General features: G+C 58.2%; 1 protein-coding gene across 1 annotated transcript in view; it reads right to left on the reverse strand.

Annotated features, from left to right (window-relative positions):
- The window catches only part of LOC142499980 (uncharacterized), a 76,042-nt gene that overhangs the window by 37,553 nt on the left and 12,450 nt on the right, over positions 1–26,039 (reverse strand). Inside the window, exons 3-4 of the mRNA XM_075610037.1 lie at positions 4,651–5,030; positions 4,452–4,582 (exon numbers count right to left, since the gene is read on the reverse strand). Of these exons, the coding sequence (XP_075466152.1) occupies positions 4,452–4,582; positions 4,651–5,030 (511 nt within the window). The remainder of the gene's footprint in view (positions 1–4,451; positions 4,583–4,650; positions 5,031–26,039) is intronic.

Genomic DNA, 26,039 nt, shown 5'->3' on the forward strand with positions numbered 1-26,039 from the left:
AGAGCCGAGTGCAGAGCCAAGTGCAGAGCGCAGAGTGCAGAGCCGAGTGCAGAGTGCTGAGCCAAGTGCAGAGCACATAGACGAGTGCAGAGCGCAGAGCCGAGTGCAGAGCACATAGACGAGTGCAGAGCGCAGAGCCGAGTGCAGAGCGCAGAGCCGGGTGCAGAGCACATAGACGAGTGCAAAGCCAAGGTGCAGAGCGTAGAGCTGAGTGCAGAGCGCAGAGCCGAGTGCAGAGCGCAGAGCCGAGTGCAGAGCGCAGTCAAGTGCAGAGTGCATACCGCAGAGTGCAGAGCGCAAAGCGCAGAGCGCAGAGCGCAGAGCAGAGACTGAGCCATAAATGTCCCTGGTCCTCCACAACTGGAATCTCCCACGTTTCCTCACCTTTTCTGTATCATATTATAACCTTCCGCAGTTGTGAAGAGGCAGAGGCCCCAGCATGGGGTCGTAGGCTCCTTAAGGGCTGCGACGTCCTGATTGGCGAGAGCTGGTAGGGGGGGGGGGGTCGGCTAACCCCCCTCCCCCTTCCCACACGGAGTGGGAAGGCTGCTTGTCCCCTCCCATGCAGGGGGAGGGGGGAGAGGGTATAAAGAGTGGGGCCCCAGGGGAGAGAGACAGAGCTAACGGAATTCCCACCCACCCCCAATGTTTTGCTATTGTATTAAACTGTTGGAATGTTATATTAACATGATTTGTATCACACAGGAGCAGTTTGTCTCCTCGTCACAGCGGAGCTGCCGCGCCAGCCAAGCTCACGAGACGGAGAAAGGGCGAGGACTTTAGGGTCTGTCCCTCAGCTGGAGCCCCTAGAACAGCGCTGCAGGCTGGAGGCGCCGGCTGTAGGGCCGGGCCGGCCTATGCCCAATCAACGCTGGTAAAAGGCTGGGCGCCAGCTTCAGGGCTGGGCCTAAGCTGACCCTAGGGGCGGGAGGGGGAGGGAAGCAGCCCAACATCGGCTGAATGAGGATCTCCCCCTCCCATTTTACAGTGCTTTTGGGCGGGGGGAGGGAGCGGGCCAATTGCTGGCTGTCGGCAGGGATCTCCCCCCCATGCACATGATACGGGCGGGGGGGAGGGAGCGGGCCAATTGCTGGCTGTCTGGGCAAGGATCTCCCCCCCATTCACATGCTACGGGCGGGGGGAGGGAGCGGGCCGATTGCTGGCTGTCTGGGCAAGGATCTCCCCCCCCCCCCATTTTGCATGGAGCATACTTGGCTGGCGGGCAGGCTGGTAGGATTTTAACAGCGGATGTTAAAATAAAGCTGTGACCTTTTCTTCCAACATTGTGTGGTCTCCATTATTTGGTTTAGCGTCACAAAGGAGGGGCGGCGCATAAAGCCTTTATACGGAGGGAAGGTGCAGGTACAGTATGACGCTGCTTTATACAGAGGGATCTTATCAATTCCTGGGTGTTATATGGAGGGAAGGGTTTACTAGGCCCCATGCCCTGGGGTGTGATACACTGAGGGCTGCCTCCCTATGGTGTGTTTGTGTTCTAATCTGCTGTGCAAACACCGCACAACTGTCTGACACGCAGTGTTTGTGTAAGGGCAGGGTGCTCCCAATGGAAAATACAGAGTCTGACGCCTCAAAGGGGAGAGGGGGGATGGGAGAGGGGGGGATGGGAGAGGGGAGAAAAGGGGGAGGGGAAAGGGAGAGGGGGGAAGGGAAAGGGGGCAAGGGAGAGTGGAAAGGGGAGAGGGGAAAGGGAGGACATGAGAGCGGGAGAGAGGGGGGACGGTAGAGGGGGAGAAAGGGAGAGGGGGAAGGGGGAGAGAGTGGGGACAGGGAGAGAGGGGGATGGGAGAGGAGAGAGAGGGGGGATGGGAGAGGAGAGAGAGGGGGGATGGGAGAGGGGAGAGAGGGGGATGGGAGAGGAGAGAGGGGGATGGGAGAGGGGAGGAGTGGGAGACAGGGGGACGGGAGAGGAGAGAGAGTGGGAACACAGAATGAGAGAGGAAGAGTAGGGGGAGGGGAGGGGCAAGGGAAAATGGGGTGGACAACGAAGGGAGACAACAGGAGAAAGGGGATGACTGAAGTGGAGAAGGATGGGGGAGGGAGAGAGAGGAGGGGGGAATGGGAGTCGAGACGGGAGAGGAGAGGAGGACCACAACAGAAGAGAGAGGGCGGTTGACTGAAGAGGAGAGAGAGGGGGAACTGGAGAGGAGAGATGAGATAAGAGGGGGCGATGGGAGAGGAGAGATGATAAGGGGGGTCGATGGGAGAGGAGAGAGAGATGAGGGCAATGGGAAAGGATAGATGAGATAAGGGGGGCCAATGGAAGAGGAGAAATGAAATAAGGGTGGGCGATGGGAGAGGAGAGATGAGAAGGGGGGCAATGGGAGAGGAGAGATGAGATAAGATAAGGGGGCAATGGGAGAGGAGTTAAGGGGGGGCAATGGGAGAGGAGAGATGAGATAAGGGCGGTGATGGGAGAGGAGATAATGGGGGGCAATGGGAGAGGAGAGATGAGAAGGGGGGCAATGGGAGAGGAGAGATGAGAAGGGGGACAATGGGAGAGGAGAGATGAGAAGGGGGGAAATGGGAGAGGAGAGATGAGATAAGGGCACGATGGGAGAGGAGATAAGGGGGGGCAATGGGAGAGGAGAGATGAGATAAGGGGGGGCGATGGGAGAGGAGATAAGGGGGGGCGATGGGAGAGGAGAGATGAGATGAGATAAGGGGGGCGATGGGAGAGGAGATAAGGGGGGGGGGGCGATGGGAGAGGAGAGCTGAGATAAGGGGGGGGGGGCAATGGAAGAGAGTGGGGAGGAATAGAAGGGGAGAGAGGGTAGGCGGCTGGAGAGGGGGGTGGGAGTGTAATGAGGACACAGCTATGAGATTCAGGGATCCTGAGACTGATCAGCGCCACCGGGTATGGGGACAGGACTGGGCACTGCTGAAGCATCGGGTGATGACCGGTTACCCTCGCCCTGTTACCCTCGCCCTGTTACCCTCGCCCTCTCTCACTGAATCTCTTGCTCTGGGAGCTTTTTAGGAAACAAACAATGAGGAGACAGATTGTGTTGTTTCTGTGTTTGTTAACTTCCTGATAAGCAAAGAGAACATAATACTCAGGGAGGGGGGGGGGGGGAGAGAAGAGGGTGGGCGGGAGGGGAGAGAGAGAGACGAGGGTGGGATATAGAGAGAGATGGGGGGGGCAAGAGAGAGATAGAGAGACATGGGGAAAAAAAGAAACGTGGGGGAGAGAGACAGAGAAACGGGAGGGAGAGACAGGGGGAGAGAGAGACAGGGGGAGAGAGAGACAGGGGAGAGAGAGACAGGGGAGAGAGAGACAGGGGAGAGAGAGACAGGGGGAGAGAGAGACGGGGGGAGAGAGAGACGGGGAGAGAGAGACGGGGGGAGAGAGAGACGGGGGGAGAGAGAGACAGGGGGAGAGAGACGGAGGAGAGAGAGAGACAGGGGAGAGAGAGATGGGGAGAGAGACGGAGAGAGAGAGAGAGAGAGACGGGGAGAGCGAGAGTGAGAGAAGGGGGGAGAGAGAGAGAGAGACGGGGGAGAGAGCGAGAGTGAGGGAAGGGGAAGAGAGAGACGGGGGAAAGCGAGAGTGAGAGAAGGGGGAGAGAGACGGGGGAGAGAGAGACAAGGGGAGAGAGAGACGGGGAGAGAGAGACGGGAGAGAGAGAGATGGGGAGGCAGACGGAGGAGAGAGAGAGACGGGGGAGAGAGAGAGCGAGAGAAGGGGGAGAGAGAGAGTGAGAGAAGGGGGAGAGAGAGAGACGGGGGGAGAGAGAGACGGGGAGAGAGAGAGACGGGGGAGAGAGAGATGGTGAGAGAGAGAGACAGGGGAGAGAGAGAGACAGGGGAGAGAGAGACAAGGGGAGAGAGAGGACTGGGGAGAGAGAGAGACTGGGGAGAGAGAGACTGGGGAGAGAGAGACGGAGGAGAGAGAGAGAGACGGGGAGAGAGTGAGAGAAGGGGGAGAGAGAGAGACAGGGGGAGAGAGAGACGGGGGAGAGAGAGAGACGGGGGAGAGAGAGACGGGGGGGGAGAGAGAGACAGGGGGAGAGAGAGACAGGGGAGAGAGAGACAGGGGGAGAGAGAGACAGGGGAGAGAGAGATGTGGAGAGAGAGACAGGGGGAGAGAGAGACATGGGGAGAGAGAGACAGGGGAAGTGGTGAGAGAATTAAAGGAGAAATAGTTTCTATGAGGTATTGGTCTCTGACATTGCCTGAAGTAGCAGGTGTCTCTAACAAGAATTGTTCCCAACAGCAGATTTCTCTCCCGTCGTTTTCATTCCCCCAAACCCAATGAGATTTAACCACCCTTCCCACATCGGGCTGCTGCCCAGTGTGCAATAACTGGAAAACCATGTGCCCCGCTGGGTACCACTGTGCCACGTAAGAGCGAAGACAACATAGTATCCAGCCCTGGGCTCCGCACACACCCAGACACTAACCCTGCAGCCACAAGAAGCAGTTCCACTTACTCAGGATTAGGGAGGACAGAGCGAGGAGCAGCAGGGCTGTGCGGACGAAGCCATCCTCCGTGCCATTCTCTGCGGGAAGCTGCCGGTTCTCTCTGCGGGAAGCTGCAGGTTCTCTCTGCGGGAAGCTGCAGGTTCTCTCTGCGGGAAGCTGCAGGTTCTCTCTGCGGGAAGCTGCGGTTCTCTCTGCGGGAAGCTGCAGGTTCTCTCTGCGGGAAGCTGCCGGTTCTCTCTGCGGGAAGCTGCAGGTTCTCTCTGCGGGAAGCTGCAGGTTCTCTCTGCGGGAAGCTGCAGGTTCTCTCTGCGGGAAGCTGCAGGTTCTCTCTGCGGGAAGCTGCCGGTTCTCTCTGCGGGAAGCTGCAGGTTCTCTCTGCGGGAAGCTGCCGGTTCTCTCTGCGGGAAGCTGCAGGTTCTCTCTGCGGGAAGCTGCAGGTTCTCTCTGCGGGAAGCTGCAGGTTCTCTCTGCGGGAAGCTGCCGGTTCTCTCTGCGGGAAGCTGCAGGTTCTCTCTGCGGGAAGCTGACGGTTCTCTCTGTGATGTGTTCAGGAGACTCTGACTCTGCGGCTTTATACCCGCTGCACCCTGAGAGCAGGTGGAATCTTACACCCACCCCCCGCCTGTCCACCGAGACATCTGATTGGCTGGTGGACTTTAAATCACCCAGGAGAAAGAAGTCATGCAACAGGCGTTGTCACCACACAAATTTGCCCTCGGAATTGCTGTTCTATTTTTAGAAACAGAGGTTTCTCCCCCTGGGGCAAATATACAGAGGTGGCCCTTACACCCCAGCATCCTTAAACCGCTCACTGCTGGGTGCCGGGGAAAAACTCTCGGTTTCCAAAATGTGGGAAAATATGTCAATAATATTTGAAGACAGGAAACATTAACCCCTTCAGCCGATTGTGACTAGTACTCAAGGTGTTAACGGAACAGCCCCGCCGCCGGTTTTATTAAACACATTCTCTCACCTGCAGGAAGTGACCAACGCGCTGACCAGGACAGAGAGCGCAGGGAACGAGCTGGTTATTGGGAGAGCGCAGGGAATGAGCTGGTTATTGGGAGAGCGCAGGGAATGAGCTGGTTATTGGGAGAGCTCAGGGAACACGCTGGTTATTGGGAAAGCGCAGGGAACGAGCTGGTTATTGGGAGAGCGCAGGGAATGAGCTGGTTATTGGGAGAGCGCAGGGAACGCGCTGGTTATTGGGAGAGCGCAGGGAACGCGCTGGTTATTGGGAGAGCGCAGGGAACGCGCTGGTTATTGGGAGAGCGCAGGGAACGAGCTGGTTATTGGGAGAGCGCAGGGAATGAGCTGGTTATTGGGAGAGCGCAGGGAATGAGCTGGTTATTGGGAGAGCGCAGGGAATGAGCTGGTTATTGGGAGAGCGCAGGGAATGAGCTGGTTATTGGGAGAGCGCAGGGAACGCGCTGGTTATTGGGAGAGCACAGGGAACACGCTGGTTATTGGGAGAGCGCAGGGAATGAGCTGGTTATTGGGAGAGCGCAGGGAATGAGCTGGTTATTGGGAGAGCGCAGGGAACACGCTGGTTATTGGGAGAGCACGGAATGAGCTGGTTATTGGGAGAGCGCAGGGAACGCGCTGGTTATTGGGAGAGCGCAGGGAACGCGCTGGTTATTGGGAGAGCACAGGGAACACGCTGGTTATTGGGAGAGCGCAGGGAACGCGCTGGTTATTGGGAGAGCGCAGGGAACGCGCTGGTTATTGGGAGAGCGCAAGGAACGCGCTGGTTATTGGGAGAGTGCAGGGAACGAGCTGGTTATTGGGAGAGCGCAGGGAACACGCTGGTTATTGGGAGAGCACAGGGAATGAGCTGGTTATTGTGAGAGCACAGGGAACGCGCTGGTTATTGTGAGAGCGAAGGGAACGTGCTGGTTATTGGGAGAGCGCAGGGAACGCGCTGGTTATTGTGAGAGCGCAGGGAACGCGCTGGTTATTGGGAAAGCACAGGGAACGCGCTGGTTATTGGGAGAGCGCAGGGAACGAGCTGGTTATTGTGAGAGCGCAGGGAACGTGCTGGTTATTGGGAGCGCAGGGAACGCGCTGGTTATTGGGAGAGCGCAGGGAACGTGCTGGTTATTGGGAGAGCACAGGGAACACTCTGGTTATTGGGAGAGCGCAGGGAACGCGCTGGTTATTGGGAGAGCGCAGGGAATGAGCTGGTTATTGGGAGAGCGCAGGGAACGCGCTGGTTATTGGGAGAGCGCAGGGAACGAGCTGGTTATTGGGAGAGTGCAGGGAACGCGCTGGTTATTGGGAGAGCGCAGGGAACGCGCTGGTTATTGGGAGAGCGCAGGGAACGAGCTGGTTATTGGGAGAGCGCAGGGAACGCGCTGGTAATTGGGAGAGCGCAGGGAAGGCGCTGTTTATTGGGAGAGCGCAGGGAACGAGCTGGTTATTGGGAGAGCGCAGGGAATGAGCTGGTTATTGGGAGAGCGCAGGGAACACGCTGGTTATTGGGAGAGCACAGGGAATGAGCTGGTTATTGGGAGAGCGCAGGGAACGCGCTGGTTATTGGGAGAGCGCAGGGAACGCGCTGGTTATTGGGAGAGCACAGGGAACACGCTGGTTATTGGGAGAGCGCAGGGAACGCGCTGGTTATTGGGAGAGCGCAGGGAACGCGCTGGTTATTGGGAGAGCGCAGGGAACGCGCTGGTTATTGGGAGAGCGCAGGGAACGAGCTGGTTATTGGGAGAGCGCAGGGAATGAGCTGGTTATTGGGAGAGCGCAGGGAACGAGCTGGTTATTGGGAGAGCGCAGGGAACGCGCTGTTTATTGGGAGAGCACAGGGAATGAGCTGGTTATTGTGAGAGCACAGGGAACGCGCTGGTTATTGTGAGAGCGAAGGGAACGTGCTGGTTATTGGAAGAGCGCAGGGAACGTGCTGGTTATTGTGAGAGCGCAGGGAACGCGCTGGTTATTGGGAAAGCACAGGGAACGCGCTGGTTATTGGGAGAGCGCAGGGAACGAGCTGGTTATTGTGAGAGCGCAGGGAACGTGCTGGTTATTGGGAGCGCAGGGAACGCGCTGGTTATTGGGAGAGCGCAGGGAACGCGCTGGTTATTGTGAGAGCACAGGGAACGCGCTGGTTATTGTGAGAGCGAAGGGAACGTGCTGGTTATTGGGAGAGCGCAGCGAACGCGCTGGTTATTGTGAGAGCGCAGGGAACGCGCTGGTTATTGGGAAAGCACAGGGAACGCGCTGGTTATTGGGAGAGCGCAGGGAACGAGCTGGTTATTGTGAGAGCGCAGGGAACGTGCTGGTTATTGGGAGCGCAGGGAACGCTCTGGTTATTGGGAGAGCGCAGGGAACGCGCTGGTTATTGGGAGAGCGCAGGGAACGCGTTGGTTATTGGGAGAGCGCAGGAAACGAGCTGGTTATTGGGAGAGCGCAGGGAACACTCTGGTTATTGGGAGAGCGCAGGGAACGCGCTGGTTATTGTGAGAGCGCAGGGAATGAGCTGGTTATTGGGAGAGCGCAGGGAACGCGCTGGTTATTGGGAGAGCGCAGGGAACGAGCTGGTTATTGGGAGAGCGCAGGGAACGCGCTGGTTATTGGGAGAGCGCAGGGAACGCGCTGGTTATTGGGAGAGCGCAGGGAACGAGCTGGTTATTGGGAGAGCGCAGGGAACGCGCTGGTAATTGGGAGAGCGCAGGGAAGGCGCTGTTTATTGGGAGAGCGCAGGGAACGAGCTGGTTATTGGGAGAGCACAGGGAACGCGCTGGTTATTGGGAGAGCACAGGGAACGCACTGGTTATTGGGAGAGGACAGGGAACACGCTGGTTATTGGGAGAGCACAGGGAACGTGCTGGTTATTGGGAGAGCGCAGGGAACGCGCTGGTTATTGGGAGAGCACAGGGAACGCGCTGGTTATTGGGAGAGCGCAGGGAATGAGCTGGTTATTGGGAGAGCACAGGAAACGAGCTGGTTATTGTGAGAGCGCAGGGAACGTGCTGGTTATTGGGAGCGCAGGGAACGCGCTGGTAATAGGGAGAGCGCAGGGAACGCGCTGGTTATTGGGAGAGCGCAGGAAACGAGCTGGTTATTGGGAGAGCACAGGGAACACTCTGGTTATTGGGAGAGCGCAGGGAACGCGCTGGTTATTGGGAGAGCGCAGGGAATGAGCTGGTTATTGGGAGAGCGCAGGGAACGCGCTGGTTATTGGGAGAGCGCAGGGAACGAGCTGGTTATTGGGAGAGCGCAGGGAACGCGCTGGTTATTGGGAGAGCGCAGGGAACGCGCTGGTTATTGGGAGAGCGCAGGGAACGAGCTGGTTATTGGGAGAGCGCAGGGAACGCGCTGGTAATTGGGAGAGCGCAGGGAACAAGCTGGTTATTGGGAGAGCGCAGGGAACGAGCTGGTTATTGGGAGAGCGCAGGGAACGAGCTGGTTATTGGGAGAGCGCAGGGAACGAGCTGGTTATTGGGAGAGCGCAGGGAACGCGCTGGTTATTGGGAGAGCACAGGGAATGAGCTGGTTATTGGGAGAGCGCAGGGAACGAGCTGGTTATTGGGAGAGCGCAGGGAACGCGCTGTTTATTGGGAGAGCACAGGGAACGCGCTGGTTATTGGGAGAGCGCAGGGAACGAGCTGGTTATTGGGAGAGCGCAGGGAACGCGCTGGTAATTGGGAGAGCGCAGGGAAGGCGCTGTTTATTGGGAGAGCGCAGGGAACGAGCTGGTTATTGGGAGAGCACAGGGAACGCGCTGGTTATTGGGAGAGCAAAGGAAACGAGCTGGTTATTGGGAGAGCGCAGGGAACGCACTGGTTATTGGGAGAGCGCAGGGAACGCGCTGGTTATTGGGAGAGCGCAGGGAACGAGCTGGTTATTGGGAGAGCGCAGGGAACGCGCTGGTAATTGGGAGAGCGCAGGGAACGAGCTGGTTATTGGGAGAGCGCAGGGAACGCGCTGGTTATTGGGAGAGCGCAGGGAACGAGCTGGTTATTGTGAGAGCGCAGGGAACGTACTGGTTATTGGGAGCGCAGGGAACGCGCTGGTTATTGGGAGAGCGCAGGGAACGCGCTGGTTATTGGGAGAGCGCAGGGAACGCGTTGGTTATTGGGAGAGCGCAGGAAACGAGCTGGTTATTGGGAGAGCGCAGGGAACACTCTGGTTATTGGGAGAGCGCAGGGAACGCGCTGGTTATTGGGAGAGCGCAGGGAATGAGCTGGTTATTGGGAGAGCGCAGGGAACGCGCTGGTTATTGGGAGAGCGCAGGGAACGAGCTGGTTATTGGGAGAGCGCAGGGAACGCGCTGGTTATTGGGAGAGCGCAGGGAACGCGCTGGTTATTGGGAGAGCGCAGGGAACGAGCTGGTTATTGGGAGAGCGCAGGGAACGCGCTGGTAATTGGGAGAGCGCAGGGAAGGCGCTGTTTATTGGGAGAGCGCAGGGAACGAGCTGGTTATTGGGAGAGCACAGGGAACGCGCTGGTTATTGGGAGAGCACAGGGAACGCACTGGTTATTGGGAGAGGACAGGGAACACGCTGGTTATTGGGAGAGCACAGGGAACGTGCTGGTTATTGGGAGAGCGCAGGGAACGCGCTGGTTATTGGGAGAGCACAGGGAACGCGCTGGTTATTGGGAGAGCGCAGGGAATGAGCTGGTTATTGGGAGAGCACAGGAAACGAGCTGGTTATTGTGAGAGCGCAGGGAACGTGCTGGTTATTGGGAGCGCAGGGAACGCGCTGGTAATAGGGAGAGCGCAGGGAACGCGCTGGTTATTGGGAGAGCGCAGGAAACGAGCTGGTTATTGGGAGAGCACAGGGAACACTCTGGTTATTGGGAGAGCGCAGGGAATGAGCTGGTTATTGGGAGAGCGCAGGGAACGCGCTGGTTATTTGGAGAGCGCAGGGAACGAGCTGGTTATTGGGAGAGCGCAGGGAACGCGCTGGTTATTGGGAGAGCGCAGGGAACGCGCTGGTTATTGGGAGAGCGCAGGGAACGAGCTGGTTATTGGGAGAGCGCAGGGAACGCGCTGGTAATTGGGAGAGCGCAGGGAACAAGCTGGTTATTGGGAGAGCGCAGGGAACGAGCTGGTTATTGGGAGAGCGCAGGGATTGAGCTGGTTATTGGGAGAGCGCAGGGAACGAGCTGGTTATTGGGAGAGCGCAGGGAACGCGCTGGTTATTGGGAGAGCACAGGGAACGCGCTGGTTATTGGGAGAGCGCAGGGAATGAGCTGGTTATTGGGAGAGCACAGGAAACGAGCTGGTTATTGTGAGAGCGCAGGGAACGTGCTGGTTATTGGGAGCGCAGGGAACGCGCTGGTAATAGGGAGAGCGCAGGGAACGCGCTGGTTATTGGGAGAGCGCAGGAAACGAGCTGGTTATTGGGAGAGCACAGGGAACACTCTGGTTATTGGGAGAGCGCAGGGAACGCGCTGGTTATTGGGAGAGCGCAGGGAATGAGCTGGTTATTGGGAGAGCGCAGGGAACGCGCTGGTTATTGGGAGAGCGCAGGGAACGAGCTGGTTATTGGGAGAGCGCAGGGAACGCGCTGGTTATTGGGAGAGCGCAGGGAACGCGCTGGTTATTGGGAGAGCGCAGGGAACGAGCTGGTTATTGGGAGAGCGCAGGGAACGCGCTGGTAATTGGGAGAGCGCAGGGAACAAGCTGGTTATTGGGAGAGCGCAGGGAACGAGCTGGTTATTGGGAGAGCGCAGGGAACGAGCTGGTTATTGGGAGAGCGCAGGGAACGAGCTGGTTATTGGGAGAGCGCAGGGAACGCGCTGGTTATTGGGAGAGCACAGGGAATGAGCTGGTTATTGGGAGAGCGCAGGGAACGAGCTGGTTATTGGGAGAGCGCAGGGAACGCGCTGTTTATTGGGAGAGCACAGGGAACGCACTGGTTATTGGGAGAGCGCAGGGAACGAGCTGGTTATTGGGAGAGCGCAGGGAACGCGCTGGTAATTGGGAGAGCGCAGGGAAGGCGCTGTTTATTGGGAGAGCGCAGGGAACGAGCTGGTTATTGGGAGAGCACAGGGAACGCGCTGGTTATTGGGAGAGCAAAGGAAACGAGCTGGTTATTGGGAGAGCGCAGGGAACGCACTGGTTATTGGGAGAGCGCAGGGAACGCGCTGGTTATTGGGAGAGCGCAGGGAACGAGCTGGTTATTGGGAGAGCGCAGGGAACGCGCTGGTAATTGGGAGAGCGCAGGGAACGAGCTGGTTATTGGGAGAGCGCAGGGAACGCGCTGGTTATTGGGAGAGCGCAGGGAACGAGCTGGTTATTGTGAGAGCGCAGGGAACGTGCTGGTTATTGGGAGCGCAGGGAACGCGCTGGTTATTGGGAGAGCGCAGGGAACGCGCTGGTTACTGGGAGAGCGCAGGGAACGCGTTGGTTATTGGGAGAGCGCAGGAAACGAGCTGGTTATTGGGAGAGCGCAGGGAACACTCTGGTTATTGGGAGAGCGCAGGGAACGCGCTGGTTATTGGGAGAGCGCAGGGAATGAGCTGGTTATTGGGAGAGCGCAGGGAACGCGCTGGTTATTGGGAGAGCGCAGGGAACGAGCTGGTTATTGGGAGAGCGCAGGGAACGCGCTGGTTATTGGGAGAGCGCAGGGAACGCGCTGGTTATTGGGAGAGCGCAGGGAACGAGCTGGTTATTGGGAGAGCGCAGGGAACGCGCTGGTAATTGGGAGAGCGCAGGGAAGGCGCTGTTTATTGGGAGAGCGCAGGGAACGAGCTGGTTATTGGGAGAGCACAGGGAACGCGCTGGTTATTGGGAGAGCACAGGGAACGCACTGGTTATTGGGAGAGGACAGGGAACACGCTGGTTATTGGGAGAGCACAGTGAACGTGCTGGTTATTGGGAGAGCGCAGGGAACGCGCTGGTTATTGGGAGAGCACAGGGAACGCGCTGGTTATTGGGAGAGCGCAGGGAATGAGCTGGTTATTGGGAGAGCACAGGAAACGAGCTGGTTATTGTGAGAGCGCAGGGAACGTGCTGGTTATTGGGAGCGCAGGGAACGCGCTGGTAATAGGGAGAGCGCAGGGAACGCGCTGGTTATTGGGAGAGCGCAGGAAACGAGCTGGTTATTGGGAGAGCACAGGGAACACTCTGGTTATTGGGAGAGCGCAGGGAATGAGCTGGTTATTGGGAGAGCGCAGGGAACGCGCTGGTTATTGGGAGAGCGCAGGGAACGAGCTGGTTATTGGGAGAGCGCAGGGAACGCGCTGGTTATTGGGAGAGCGCAGGGAACGCGCTGGTTATTGGGAGAGCGCAGGGAACGAGCTGGTTATTGGGAGAGCGCAGGGAACGCGCTGGTAATTGGGAGAGCGCAGGGAACAAGCTGGTTATTGGGAGAGCGCAGGGAACGAGCTGGTTATTGGGAGAGCGCAGGGAACGAGCTGGTTATTGGGAGAGCGCAGGGAACGAGCTGGTTATTGGGAGAGCGCAGGGAACGCGCTGGTTATTGGGAGAGCACAGGGAATGAGCTGGTTATTGGGAGAGCGCAGGGAACGAGCTGGTTATTGGGAGAGCGCAGGGAACGCGCTGTTTATTGGGAGAGCACAGGGAACGCGCTGGTTATTGTGATAGCGCAGGGAACGTGCTTGTTATTGGGAGCTCAGGGAACGCGCTGGTTATTGGGAGAGCGCAGGGAATGAGCTGGTTATTGGGAGAGCGCAGGAAACGAGCTGGTTATTGGGAGAGCACAGGAAACGAGCTGGTTATTGGGAGAGCGCAGGGAACGCACTGGTTATTGGGAGAGCGCAGGGAACGCGCTGGTTATTGGGAGAGCGCAGGGAACGAGCTGGTTATTGGGAGAGCGCAGGGAACGCGCTGGTAATTGGGAGAGCGCAGGGAACGAGCTGGTTATTGGGAGAGCGCAGGGAACGAGCTGGTTATTGGGAGAGCGCAGGGAACGAGCTGGTTATTGGTAGAGCGCAGGGAACGAGCTGGTTATTGGGAGAGCGCAGGGAACGCGCTGGTTATTGGGAGAGCACAGGGAATGAGCTGGTTATTGGGAGAGCGCAGGGAACGAGCTGGTTATTGGGAGAGCGCAGGGAACGCGCTGTTTATTGGGAGAGCACAGGGAACGCGCTGGTTATTGTGAGAGCGCAGGGAACGTGCTTGTTATTGGGAGCTCAGGGAACGCGCTGGTTATTGGGAGAGCGCAGGGAATGAGCTGGTTATTCGGAGAGCGCAGGAAACGAGCTGGTTATTGGGAGAGCACAGGGAACGCGCTGGTTATTGGGAGCGCAGGGAGCGCGCTGGTTATTGGGAGAGCGCAGGGAACGTGCTGGTTATTGGGAGAGCGCAGGGAACGAGCTGGTTATTGGGAGAGCGCAGGAAACGAGCTGGTTATTGGGAGAGCACAGGGAACACTCTGGTTATTGGGAGAGCACAGGGAATGAGCTGGTTATTGGGAGAGCGCAGGGAACGAGCTGGTTATTGGGAGAGCGCAGGGAACGTGCTGGTTATTGGGAGAGCGCAGGGAATGAGCTGGTTATTGGGAGAGTGCAGGGAACACTCTGGTTATTGGGAGAGCGCAGGGAACGAGCTGGTTATTGGGAGAGCGCAGGGAACGAGCTGGTTATTGGGAGAGCACAGGAAACGAGCTGGTTATTGGGAGAGCGCAGGGAACGAGCTGGTTATTGGGAGAGCGCAGGGAACGAGCTGGTTATTGGGAGAGCGCAGGGAACGCGCTGTTTATTGGGAGAGCACAGGGAACGCGCTGGTTATTGTGAGAGCGCAGGGAACGTGCTGGTTATTGGGAGCGCAGGGAATGCACTGGTTATTGGGAGAGCGCAGGGAACGCGCTGGTTATTGGGAGAGTGCACGGAACGCGCTGGTTATTGGGAGAGCGCAGGGAACGAGCTGGTTATTGGGAGAGCGCAGGGAACGCTCTGGTTATTGGGAGAGCGCAGGGAACGAGCTGGTTATTGGGAGAGCGCCTGGAACACGCTGGTTATTGGGAGAGCGCCGGGAACGCGCTGGTTATTGGGAGAGCACAGGGAACGCGCTGGTTATTGGGAGAGCACAGGGAACGCTCTGGTTATTGGGAGAGCGCAGGGAACATGCTGGTTATTGGGAGAGGGCAGGGAACATGCTGGTTATTGGGAGAGCGCAGGGAATGAGCTGGTTATTGGGAGAGCGCCGGGAACGCGCTGGTTATTGGGAGAGCACAGGGAACGCGCTGGTTATTGGGAGAGCACAGGAAACGAGCTGGTTATTGGGAGAGCGCAGGGAACGAGCTGGTTATTGGGAGAGTGCAGGGAATGAGCTGGTTATTGGGAGAGCGCAGGGAACGCGCTGTTTATTGTGAGAGCACAGGGAACGCGCTGGTTATTGTGAGAGCGCAGGTAACGTGCTGGTTATTGGGAGCGCAGGGAACGCACTGGTTATTGGGAGAGCGCAGGGAACGAGCTGGTTATTGGGAGAGTGCACGGAACGCGCTGGTTATTGGGAGAGCGCAGGGAACGAGCTGGTTATTGGGAGAGCGCAGGGAACGCTCTGGTTATTGGGAGAGCGCAGGGAACGAGCTGGTTATTGGGAGAGCGCCTGGAACACGCTGGTTATTGGGAGAGCGCCGGGAACGCGCTGGTTATTGGGAGAGCACAGGGAACGCGCTGGTTATTGGGAGAGCACAGGGAACGCTCTGGTTATTGGGAGAGCGCAGGGAACATGCTGGTTATTTGGAGAGGGCAGGGAACATGCTGGTTATTGGGAGAGCGCAGGGAATGAGCTGGTTATTGGGAGAGCGCCGGGAACGCACTGGTTATTGGGAGAGCACAGGGAACGCGCTGGTTATTGGGAGAGCGCAGATAACGCTCTGGTTATTGGGAGAGCGCAGGGAACATGCTGGTTATTGGGAGAGCGCAGGGAACATGATGGTTATTGGGAGAGCGCAGGGAATGAGCTGGTTATTGGGAGAGCGCAGGGAACGCGCTGGTTATTGGGAGAGCGCAGGGAATGAGCTGGTTATTGGGAGAGCGCAGGGAACATGCTGGTTATTGGGAAAGCGCAGGGAACGCGCTGGTTATTGGGAGATCGCAGGGAATGAGCTGGTTATTGGGAGAGCGCAGGGAACGCGCTGGTTATTGGGAGAGCGCAGGGAACGCGCTGGTTATTGGGAGAGGCGCAGGGAACGCGTCGGTTATTGGGAGAGCGCAGGGAACGCGCCGGTTATTGGGAGAGCGCAGGGAACGCGCTGGTTATTGGGAGAGCGCAGGGAACGCGCTGGTTATTGGGAGAGCGCAGGGAACGCGCTGGTTATTGGGAGAGCGCAGGAAACGCGCTGGTTATTGGGAGAGCGCAGGGAACGCGCTGGTTATTGGGAGAGCGCAGGGAACGAGCTGGTTATTGGGAGAGCACAGGGAACGCGCTGGTTATTGGGAGAGCGCAGGGAACGCGCTGGTTATTGGGAGAGCGCAGGGAACACGCTGGTTATTGGGAGAGCCCAGGGAATGAGCTGGTTATTGGGAGAGCACAGAGAACGCGCTGGTTATTGGGAGAGCGCAGGGAACGCGCTGGTTATTGGGAGAGCGCAGGGAACGAGCTGGTTATTGGGAGAGCGCAGGGAACGCACTGGTTATTGGGAGAGCGCAGGGAACGCGCTGGTTATTGGGAGAGCGCAGGGAATGCGCTGGTTATTGGGAGAGCGCAGGGAACGCGCTGGTTATTGGGAGAGCGCAGGGAACGAGCTGGTTATTGGGAGAGCACAGGGAACGCGCTGGTTATTGGGAGAGCGCAGGTAACGCTCTGGTTATTCGGAGAGCACAGGGAACGCTCTGGTTATTGGGAGAGCGCAGGGAACGCGCTGGTTATTCGGAGAGCACAGGGAACGCTCTGGTTATTGGGAGAGCGCAGGGAACGTGCTGGTTATTGGGAGAGCGCAGGGAACGCGCTGGTTATTGGGAGAGCGCAGGGAACGTGCTGGTTATTGGGAGAGCGCAGGAAACGCGCTGGTTATTGGGAGAGCGCAGGGAACGCGCTGGTTATTGGGAGAGCGCAGGGAACGAGCTGGTTATTGGGAGAGCGCAGGGAACGCGCTGGTTATTGGGAGAGCGCAGGGAACGAGCTGGTTATTGGGAGAACGCAGGGAACGCGCTGGTTATTGGGAGAGCGCAGGGAACGAGCTGGTTATTGGGAGAGCACAGAGAACGCGCTGGTTATTGGGAGAGCGCAGGGAACGCGCTGGTTATTGGGAGAGCGCAGGGAACGAGCTGGTTATTGGGAGAGCGCAGGGAACGCACTGGTTATTGGGAGAGCGCAGGGAACGCGCTGGTTATTGGGAGAGCGCAGGGAACGCGCTGGTTATTGGGAGAGCGCAGGGAACGAGCTGGTTATTGGGAGAGCACAGGGAACGCGCTGGTTATTGGGAGAGCGCAGGTAACGCTCTGGTTATTCGGAGAGCACAGGGAACGCTCTGGTTATTGGGAGAGCGCAGGGAACGCGCTGGTTATTCGGAGAGCACAGGGAACGCGCTGGTTATTGGGAGAGCGCAGGGAACGTGCTGGTTATTGGGAGAGTGCAGGGAACGTGCTGGTTATTGGGAGAGCGCAGGGAACGTGCTGGTTATTGGGAGAGCGTAGGGAACGAGCAGGTTATTGGGAGAGCGTAGGGAACGCGCTGGTTATTGGGAGAGCGTAGGGAACGAGCTGGTTATTGGGAGAGCGCAGGGAATGCACTGGTTATTGGGAGAGCGCAGGGAACGCGCTGGTTATTGGGAGAGTGCACGGAACGCGCTGGTTATTGGGAGAGCGCAGGGAACGAGCTGGTTATTGGGAGAGCGCAGGGAACGCTCTGGTTATTGGGAGAGCGCAGGGAACGAGCTGGTTATTGGGAGAGCGCCTGGAACACGCTGGTTATTGGGAGAGCGCCGGGAACGCGCTGGTTATTGGGAGAGCACAGGGAACGCGCTGGTTATTGGGAGAGCACAGGGAACGCTCTGGTTATTGGGAGAGCGCAGGGAACATGCTGGTTATTGGGAGAGGGCAGGGAACATGCTGGTTATTGGGAGAGCGCAGGGAATGAGCTGGTTATTGGGAGAGCGCCGGGAACGCGCTGGTTATTGGGAGAGCACAGGGAACGCGCTGGTTATTGGGAGAGCACAGGAAACGAGCTGGTTATTGGGAGAGCGCAGGGAACGAGCTGGTTATTGGGAGAGCGCAGGGAATGAGCTGGTTATTGGGAGAGCGCAGGGAACGCGCTGTTTATTGTGAGAGCACAGGGAACGCGCTGGTTATTGTGAGAGCGCAGGTAACGTGCTGGTTATTGAGAGCGCAGGGAACGCACTGGTTATTGGGAGAGCGCAGGGAACGAGCTGGTTATTGGGAGAGTGCACGGAACGCGCTGGTTATTGGGAGAGCGCAGGGAACGAGCTGGTTATTGGGAGAGCGCAGGGAACGCTCTGGTTATTGGGAGAGCGCAGGGAACGAGCTGGTTATTGGGAGAGCGCCTGGAACACGCTGGTTATTGGGAGAGCGCCGGGAACGCGCTGGTTATTGGGAGAGCACAGGGAACGCGCTGGTTATTGGGAGAGCACAGGTAACGCTCTGGTTATTGGGAGAGCGCAGGGAACATGCTGGTTATTTGGAGAGGGCAGGGAACATGCTGGTTATTGGGAGAGCGCAGGGAATGAGCTGGTTATTGGGAGAGCGCCGGGAACGCGCTGGTTATTGGGAGAGCACAGGGAACGCGCTGGTTATTGGGAGAGCGCAGATAACGCTCTGGTTATTGGGAGAGCGCAGGGAACATGCTGGTTATTGGGAGAGCGCAGGGAACATGCTGGTTATTGGGAGAGCGCAGGGAATGAGCTGGTTATTGGGAGAGCGCAGGGAACGCGCTGGTTATTGGGAGAGCGCAGGGAATGAGCTGGTTATTGGGAGAGCGCAGGGAACATTCTGGTTATTGGGAAAGCGCAGGGAACGCGCTGGTTATTGGGAGATCGCAGGGAATGAGCTGGTTATTGGGAGAGCGCAGGGAACGCGCTGGTTATTGGGAGAGCGCAGGGAACGCGCTGGTTATTGGGAGAGGCGCAGGGAACGCGCCGGTTATTGGGAGAGCGCAGGGAACGCGCCGGTTATTGGGAGAGCGCAGGGAACGCGCTGGTTATTGGGAGAGCGCAGGGAACGGGCTGGTTATTGGGAGAGCGCAGGGAACGCACTGGTTATTGGGAGAGCGCAGGGAACGCACTGGTTATTGGGAGAGCGCAGAGAACGCGCTGGTTATTGGGAGAGCGCAGGGAACGCGCTGGTTATTGGGAGAGCGCAGGGAACGCGCTGGTTATTGGGAGAGCGCAGGAAACGCGCTGGTTATTGGGAGAGCGCAGGGAACGCGCTGGTTATTGGGAGAGCGCAGGGAACGAGCTGGTTATTGGGAGAGCGCAGGGAACGCGCTGGTTATTGGGAGAGCGCAGGGAACACGCTGGTTATTGGGAGAGCCCAGGGAATGAGCTGGTTATTGGGAGAGCACAGAGAACGCGCTGGTTATTGGGAGAGCGCAGGGAACGCGCTGGTTATTGGGAGAGCGCAGGGAACGAGCTGGTTATTGGGAGAGCGCAGGGAACGCACTGGTTATTGGGAGAGCGCAGGGAACGCGCTGGTTATTGGGAGAGCGCAGGGAACGCGCTGGTTATTGGGAGAGCGCAGGGAACGCGCTGGTTATTGGGAGAGCGCAGAGAACGCGCTGGTTATTGGGAGAGCGCAGGGAACGCGCTGGTTATTGGGAGAGCGCAGGGAACGCGCTGGTTATTGGGAGAGCGCAGGAAACGCGCTGGTTATTGGGAGAGCGCAGGGAACGCGCTGGTTATTGGGAGAGCGCAGGGAACGAGCTGGTTATTGGGAGAGCGCAGGGAACGCGCTGGTTATTGGGAGAGCGCAGGGAACACGCTGGTTATTGGGAGAGCCCAGGGAATGAGCTGGTTATTGGGAGAGCACAGAGAACGCGCTGGTTATTGGGAGAGCGCAGGGAACGCGCTGGTTATTGGGAGAGCGCAGGGAACGAGCTGGTTATTGGGAGAGCGCAGGGAACGCACTGGTTATTGGGAGAGCGCAGGGAACGCGCTGGTTATTGGGAGAGCGCAGGGAACGCGCTGGTTATTGGGAGAGCGCAGGGAACGCGCTGGTTATTGGGAGAGCGCAGGGAACGAGCTGGTTATTGGGAGAGCACAGGGAACGCGCTGGTTATTGGGAGAGCGCAGGTAACGCTCTGGTTATTCGGAGAGCACAGGGAACGCTCTGGTTATTGGGAGAGCGCAGGGAACGCGCTGGTTATTCGGAGAGTACAGGGAACGCTCTGGTTATTGGGAGAGCGCAGGGAACGTGCTGGTTATTGGGAGAGCGCAGGGAACGCGCTGGTTATTGGGAGAGCGCAGGGAACGTGCTGGTTATTGGGAGAGCGCAGGAAACGCGCTGGTTATTGGGAGAGCGCAGGGAACGCGCTGGTTATTGGGAGAGCGCAGGGAACGAGCTGGTTATTGGGAGAGCGCAGGGAACGCGCTGGTTATTGGGAGAGCGCAGGGAACGAGCTGGTTATTGGGAGAGCGCAGGGAACGCGCTGGTTATTGGGAGAGCGCAGGGAACGAGCTGGTTATTGGGAGAGCACAGAGAACGCGCTGGTTATTGGGAGAGCGCAGGGAACGCGCTGGTTATTGGGAGAGCGCAGGGAACGAGCTGGTTATTGGGAGAGCGCAGGGAACGCACTGGTTATTGGGAGAGCGCAGGGAACGCGCTGGTTATTGGGAGAGCGCAGGGAACGCGCTGGTTATTGGGAGAGCGCAGGGAACGTGCTGGTTATTGGGAGAGCGCAGGGAACGCGCTGGTTATTGGGAGAGCGCAGGGAACGAGCTGGTTATTGGGAGAGCACAGGGAACGCGCTGGTTATTGGGAGAGCGCAGGTAACGCTCTGGTTATTCGGAGAGCACAGGGAACGCTCTGGTTATTGGGAGAGCGCAGGGAATGCGCTGGTTATTCGGAGAGCACAGGGAACGCTCTGGTTATTGGGAGAGCGCAGGGAACGTGCTGGTTATTGGGAGAGTGCAGGGAACGTGCTGGTTATTGGGAGAGCGCAGGGAACGTGCTGGTTATTGGGAGAGCGTAGGGAACGAGCAGGTTATTGGGAGAGCGTAGGGAACGCGCTGGTTATTGGGAGAGCGTAGGGAACGAGCTGGTTATTGGGAGAGCGCAGGGAACACGCTGGTTATTGGGAGAGCGTAGGGAACGCGCTGGTTATTGGGAGAGCACAGGGAAAGCGCTGGTTATTCGGAGAGCACAGGGAACGCTCTGGTTATTGGGAGAGCGCAGGGAACGCGCTGGTTATTGGGAGAGCGCAGGGAACGAGCTGGTTATTGGGAGAGCACAGAGAACGCGCTGGTTATTGGGAGAGCGCAGGGAACGCGCTGGTTATTGGGAGAGCGCAGGGAACGAGCTGGTTATTGGGAGAGCGCAGGGAACGCACTGGTTATTGGGAGAGCGCAGGGAACGCGCTGGTTATTGGGAGAGCGCAGGGAACGCGCTGGTTATTGGGAGAGCGCAGGGAACGAGCTGGTTATTGGGAGAGCACAGGGAACGCGCTGGTTATTGGGAGAGCGCAGGTAACGCTCTGGTTATTCGGAGAGCACAGGGAACGCTCTGGTTATTGGGAGAGCGCAGGGAACGCGCTGGTTATTCGGAGAGCACAGGGAACGCGCTGGTTATTGGGAGAGCGCAGGGAACGTGCTGGTTATTGGGAGAGTGCAGGGAACGTGCTGGTTATTGGGAGAGCGCAGGGAACGTGCTGGTTATTGGGAGAGCGTAGGGAACGAGCAGGTTATTGGGAGAGCGTAGGGAACGCGCTGGTTATTGGGAGAGCGTAGGGAACGAGCTGGTTATTGGGAGAGCGCAGGGAATGCACTGGTTATTGGGAGAGCGCAGGGAACGCGCTGGTTATTGGGAGAGTGCACGGAACGCGCTGGTTATTGGGAGAGCGCAGGGAACGAGCTGGTTATTGGGAGAGCGCAGGGAACGCTCTGGTTATTGGGAGAGCGCAGGGAACGAGCTGGTTATTGGGAGAGCGCCTGGAACACGCTGGTTATTGGGAGAGCGCCGGGAACGCGCTGGTTATTGGGAGAGCACAGGGAACGCGCTGGTTATTGGGAGAGCACAGGGAACGCTCTGGTTATTGGGAGAGCGCAGGGAACATGCTGGTTATTGGGAGAGGGCAGGGAACATGCTGGTTATTGGGAGAGCGCAGGGAATGAGCTGGTTATTGGGAGAGCGCCGGGAACGCGCTGGTTATTGGGAGAGCACAGGGAACGCGCTGGTTATTGGGAGAGCACAGGAAACGAGCTGGTTATTGGGAGAGCGCAGGGAACGAGCTGGTTATTGGGAGAGCGCAGGGAATGAGCTGGTTATTGGGAGAGCGCAGGGAACGCGCTGTTTATTGTGAGAGCACAGGGAACGCGCTGGTTATTGTGAGAGCGCAGGTAACGTGCTGGTTATTGAGAGCGCAGGGAACGCACTGGTTATTGGGAGAGCGCAGGGAACGAGCTGGTTATTGGGAGAGTGCACGGAACGCGCTGGTTATTGGGAGAGCGCAGGGAACGAGCTGGTTATTGGGAGAGCGCAGGGAACGCTCTGGTTATTGGGAGAGCGCAGGGAACGAGCTGGTTATTGGGAGAGCGCCTGGAACACGCTGGTTATTGGGAGAGCGCCGGGAACGCGCTGGTTATTGGGAGAGCACAGGGAACGCGCTGGTTATTGGGAGAGCACAGGTAACGCTCTGGTTATTGGGAGAGCGCAGGGAACATGCTGGTTATTTGGAGAGGGCAGGGAACATGCTGGTTATTGGGAGAGCGCAGGGAATGAGCTGGTTATTGGGAGAGCGCCGGGAACGCGCTGGTTATTGGGAGAGCACAGGGAACGCGCTGGTTATTGGGAGAGCGCAGATAACGCTCTGGTTATTGGGAGAGCGCAGGGAACATGCTGGTTATTGGGAGAGCGCAGGGAACATGCTGGTTATTGGGAGAGCGCAGGGAATGAGCTGGTTATTGGGAGAGCGCAGGGAACGCGCTGGTTATTGGGAGAGCGCAGGGAATGAGCTGGTTATTGGGAGAGCGCAGGGAACATTCTGGTTATTGGGAAAGCGCAGGGAACGCGCTGGTTATTGGGAGATCGCAGGGAATGAGCTGGTTATTGGGAGAGCGCAGGGAACGCGCTGGTTATTGGGAGAGCGCAGGGAACGCGCTGGTTATTGGGAGAGGCGCAGGGAACGCGCCGGTTATTGGGAGAGCGCAGGGAACGCGCCGGTTATTGGGAGAGCGCAGGGAACGCGCTGGTTATTGGGAGAGCGCAGGGAACGGGCTGGTTATTGGGAGAGCGCAGGGAACGCACTGGTTATTGGGAGAGCGCAGGGAACGCACTGGTTATTGGGAGAGCGCAGAGAACGCGCTGGTTATTGGGAGAGCGCAGGGAACGCGCTGGTTATTGGGAGAGCGCAGGGAACGCGCTGGTTATTGGGAGAGCGCAGGAAACGCGCTGGTTATTGGGAGAGCGCAGGGAACGCGCTGGTTATTGGGAGAGCGCAGGGAACGAGCTGGTTATTGGGAGAGCGCAGGGAACGCGCTGGTTATTGGGAGAGCGCAGGGAACACGCTGGTTATTGGGAGAGCCCAGGGAATGAGCTGGTTATTGGGAGAGCACAGAGAACGCGCTGGTTATTGGGAGAGCGCAGGGAACGCGCTGGTTATTGGGAGAGCGCAGGGAACGAGCTGGTTATTGGGAGAGCGCAGGGAACGCACTGGTTATTGGGAGAGCGCAGGGAACGCGCTGGTTATTGGGAGAGCGCAGGGAACGCGCTGGTTATTGGGAGAGCGCAGGGAACGCGCTGGTTATTGGGAGAGCGCAGAGAACGCGCTGGTTATTGGGAGAGCGCAGGGAACGCGCTGGTTATTGGGAGAGCGCAGGGAACGCGCTGGTTATTGGGAGAGCGCAGGAAACGCGCTGGTTATTGGGAGAGCGCAGGGAACGCGCTGGTTATTGGGAGAGCGCAGGGAACGAGCTGGTTATTGGGAGAGCGCAGGGAACGCGCTGGTTATTGGGAGAGCGCAGGGAACACGCTGGTTATTGGGAGAGCCCAGGGAATGAGCTGGTTATTGGGAGAGCACAGAGAACGCGCTGGTTATTGGGAGAGCGCAGGGAACGCGCTGGTTATTGGGAGAGCGCAGGGAACGAGCTGGTTATTGGGAGAGCGCAGGGAACGCACTGGTTATTGGGAGAGCGCAGGGAACGCGCTGGTTATTGGGAGAGCGCAGGGAACGCGCTGGTTATTGGGAGAGCGCAGGGAACGCGCTGGTTATTGGGAGAGCGCAGGGAACGAGCTGGTTATTGGGAGAGCACAGGGAACGCGCTGGTTATTGGGAGAGCGCAGGTAACGCTCTGGTTATTCGGAGAGCACAGGGAACGCTCTGGTTATTGGGAGAGCGCAGGGAACGCGCTGGTTATTCGGAGAGTACAGGGAACGCTCTGGTTATTGGGAGAGCGCAGGGAACGTGCTGGTTATTGGGAGAGCGCAGGGAACGCGCTGGTTATTGGGAGAGCGCAGGGAACGTGCTGGTTATTGGGAGAGCGCAGGAAACGCGCTGGTTATTGGGAGAGCGCAGGGAACGCGCTGGTTATTGGGAGAGCGCAGGGAACGAGCTGGTTATTGGGAGAGCGCAGGGAACGCGCTGGTTATTGGGAGAGCGCAGGGAACGAGCTGGTTATTGGGAGAGCGCAGGGAACGCGCTGGTTATTGGGAGAGCGCAGGGAACGAGCTGGTTATTGGGAGAGCACAGAGAACGCGCTGGTTATTGGGAGAGCGCAGGGAACGCGCTGGTTATTGGGAGAGCGCAGGGAACGAGCTGGTTATTGGGAGAGCGCAGGGAACGCACTGGTTATTGGGAGAGCGCAGGGAACGCGCTGGTTATTGGGAGAGTGCAGGGAACGCGCTGGTTATTGGGAGAGCGCAGGGAACGTGCTGGTTATTGGGAGAGCGCAGGGAACGCGCTGGTTATTGGGAGAGCGCAGGGAACGAGCTGGTTATTGGGAGAGCACAGGGAACGCGCTGGTTATTGGGAGAGCGCAGGTAACGCTCTGGTTATTCGGAGAGCACAGGGAACGCTCTGGTTATTGGGAGAGCGCAGGGAATGCGCTGGTTATTCGGAGAGCACAGGGAACGCTCTGGTTATTGGGAGAGCGCAGGGAACGTGCTGGTTATTGGGAGAGTGCAGGGAACGTGCTGGTTATTGGGAGAGCGCAGGGAACGTGCTGGTTATTGGGAGAGCGTAGGGAACGAGCAGGTTATTGGGAGAGCGTAGGGAACGCGCTGGTTATTGGGAGAGCGTAGGGAACGAGCTGGTTATTGGGAGAGCGCAGGGAACACGCTGGTTATTGGGAGAGCGTAGGGAACGCGCTGGTTATTGGGAGAGCACAGGGAAAGCGCTGGTTATTCGGAGAGCACAGGGAACGCTCTGGTTATTGGGAGAACGCAGGGAACGCGCTGGTTATTGGGAGAGCGCAGGGAACGCGCTGGTTATTGGGAGAGCGCAGGGAACGAGCTGGTTATTGGGAGAGCGCAGGGAACGCACTGGTTATTGGGAGAGCGCAGGGAACGCGCTGGTTATTGGGAGAGCGCAGGGAACGCGCTGGTTATTGGGAGAGCGCAGGGAACGTGCTGGTTATTGGGAGAGCGCAGGGAACGCGCTGGTTATTGGGAGAGCGCAGGGAACGAGCTGGTTATTGGGAGAGCGCAGGGAACGCGCTGGTTATTGGGAGAGCGCAGGTAACGCTCTGGTTATTCGGAGAGCACAGGGAACGCTCTGGTTATTGGGAGAGCGCAGGGAATGCGCTGGTTATTCGGAGAGCACAGGGAACGCTCTGGTTATTGGGAGAGCGCAGGGAACGTGCTGGTTATTGGGAGAGTGCAGGGAACGTGCTGGTTATTGGGAGAGCGCAGGGAACGTGCTGGTTATTGGGAGAGCGTAGGGAACGAGCAGGTTATTGGGAGAGCGTAGGGAACGCGCTGGTTATTGGGAGAGCGTAGGGAACGAGCTGGTTATTGGGAGAGCGCAGGGAACACGCTGGTTATTGGGAGAGCGTAGGGAACGCGCTGTTATTGGGAGAGCGCAGGGAACACGCTGGTTATTGGGAGAGCGCAGGGAACGAGCTGGTTATTGGGAGAGCTCAGGGAATGAGCTGGTTATTGGGAGAGCGCAGGGAACGCTCTGGTTATTGGGAGAGCACAGGGAACGCTCTGGTTATTGGGAGAGCGCAGGGAACGCGCTGGTTATTGGGAGACCGCAGGGAACGAGCTGGTTATTGGGAGAGCGCAGGGAACGCGCTGGTTATTGGGAGAGCACAGGGAACGCTCTGGTTATTGGGAGAGCGCAGGGAACGCGCTGGTTATTGGGAGAGCGTAGGGAACGAGCTGGTTATTGGGAGAGCACAGAGAACACGCTGGTTATTGGGAGAGCGCAGGGAACGCGCTGGTTATTGGGAGAGCGCAGGGAACACGCTGGTTATTGGGACAGCGCAGTGAATGAGCTGGTTATTGGGAGAGCGCAGGGAATGCGCTGGTTATTGGGAGAGCTCAGGGAAGAGCTGGTTATTGGGAGA

Source organism: Ascaphus truei, chromosome 7, assembly GCF_040206685.1.
Source record: "Ascaphus truei isolate aAscTru1 chromosome 7, aAscTru1.hap1, whole genome shotgun sequence".
Taxonomy (NCBI): domain Eukaryota; kingdom Metazoa; phylum Chordata; class Amphibia; order Anura; family Ascaphidae; genus Ascaphus; species Ascaphus truei.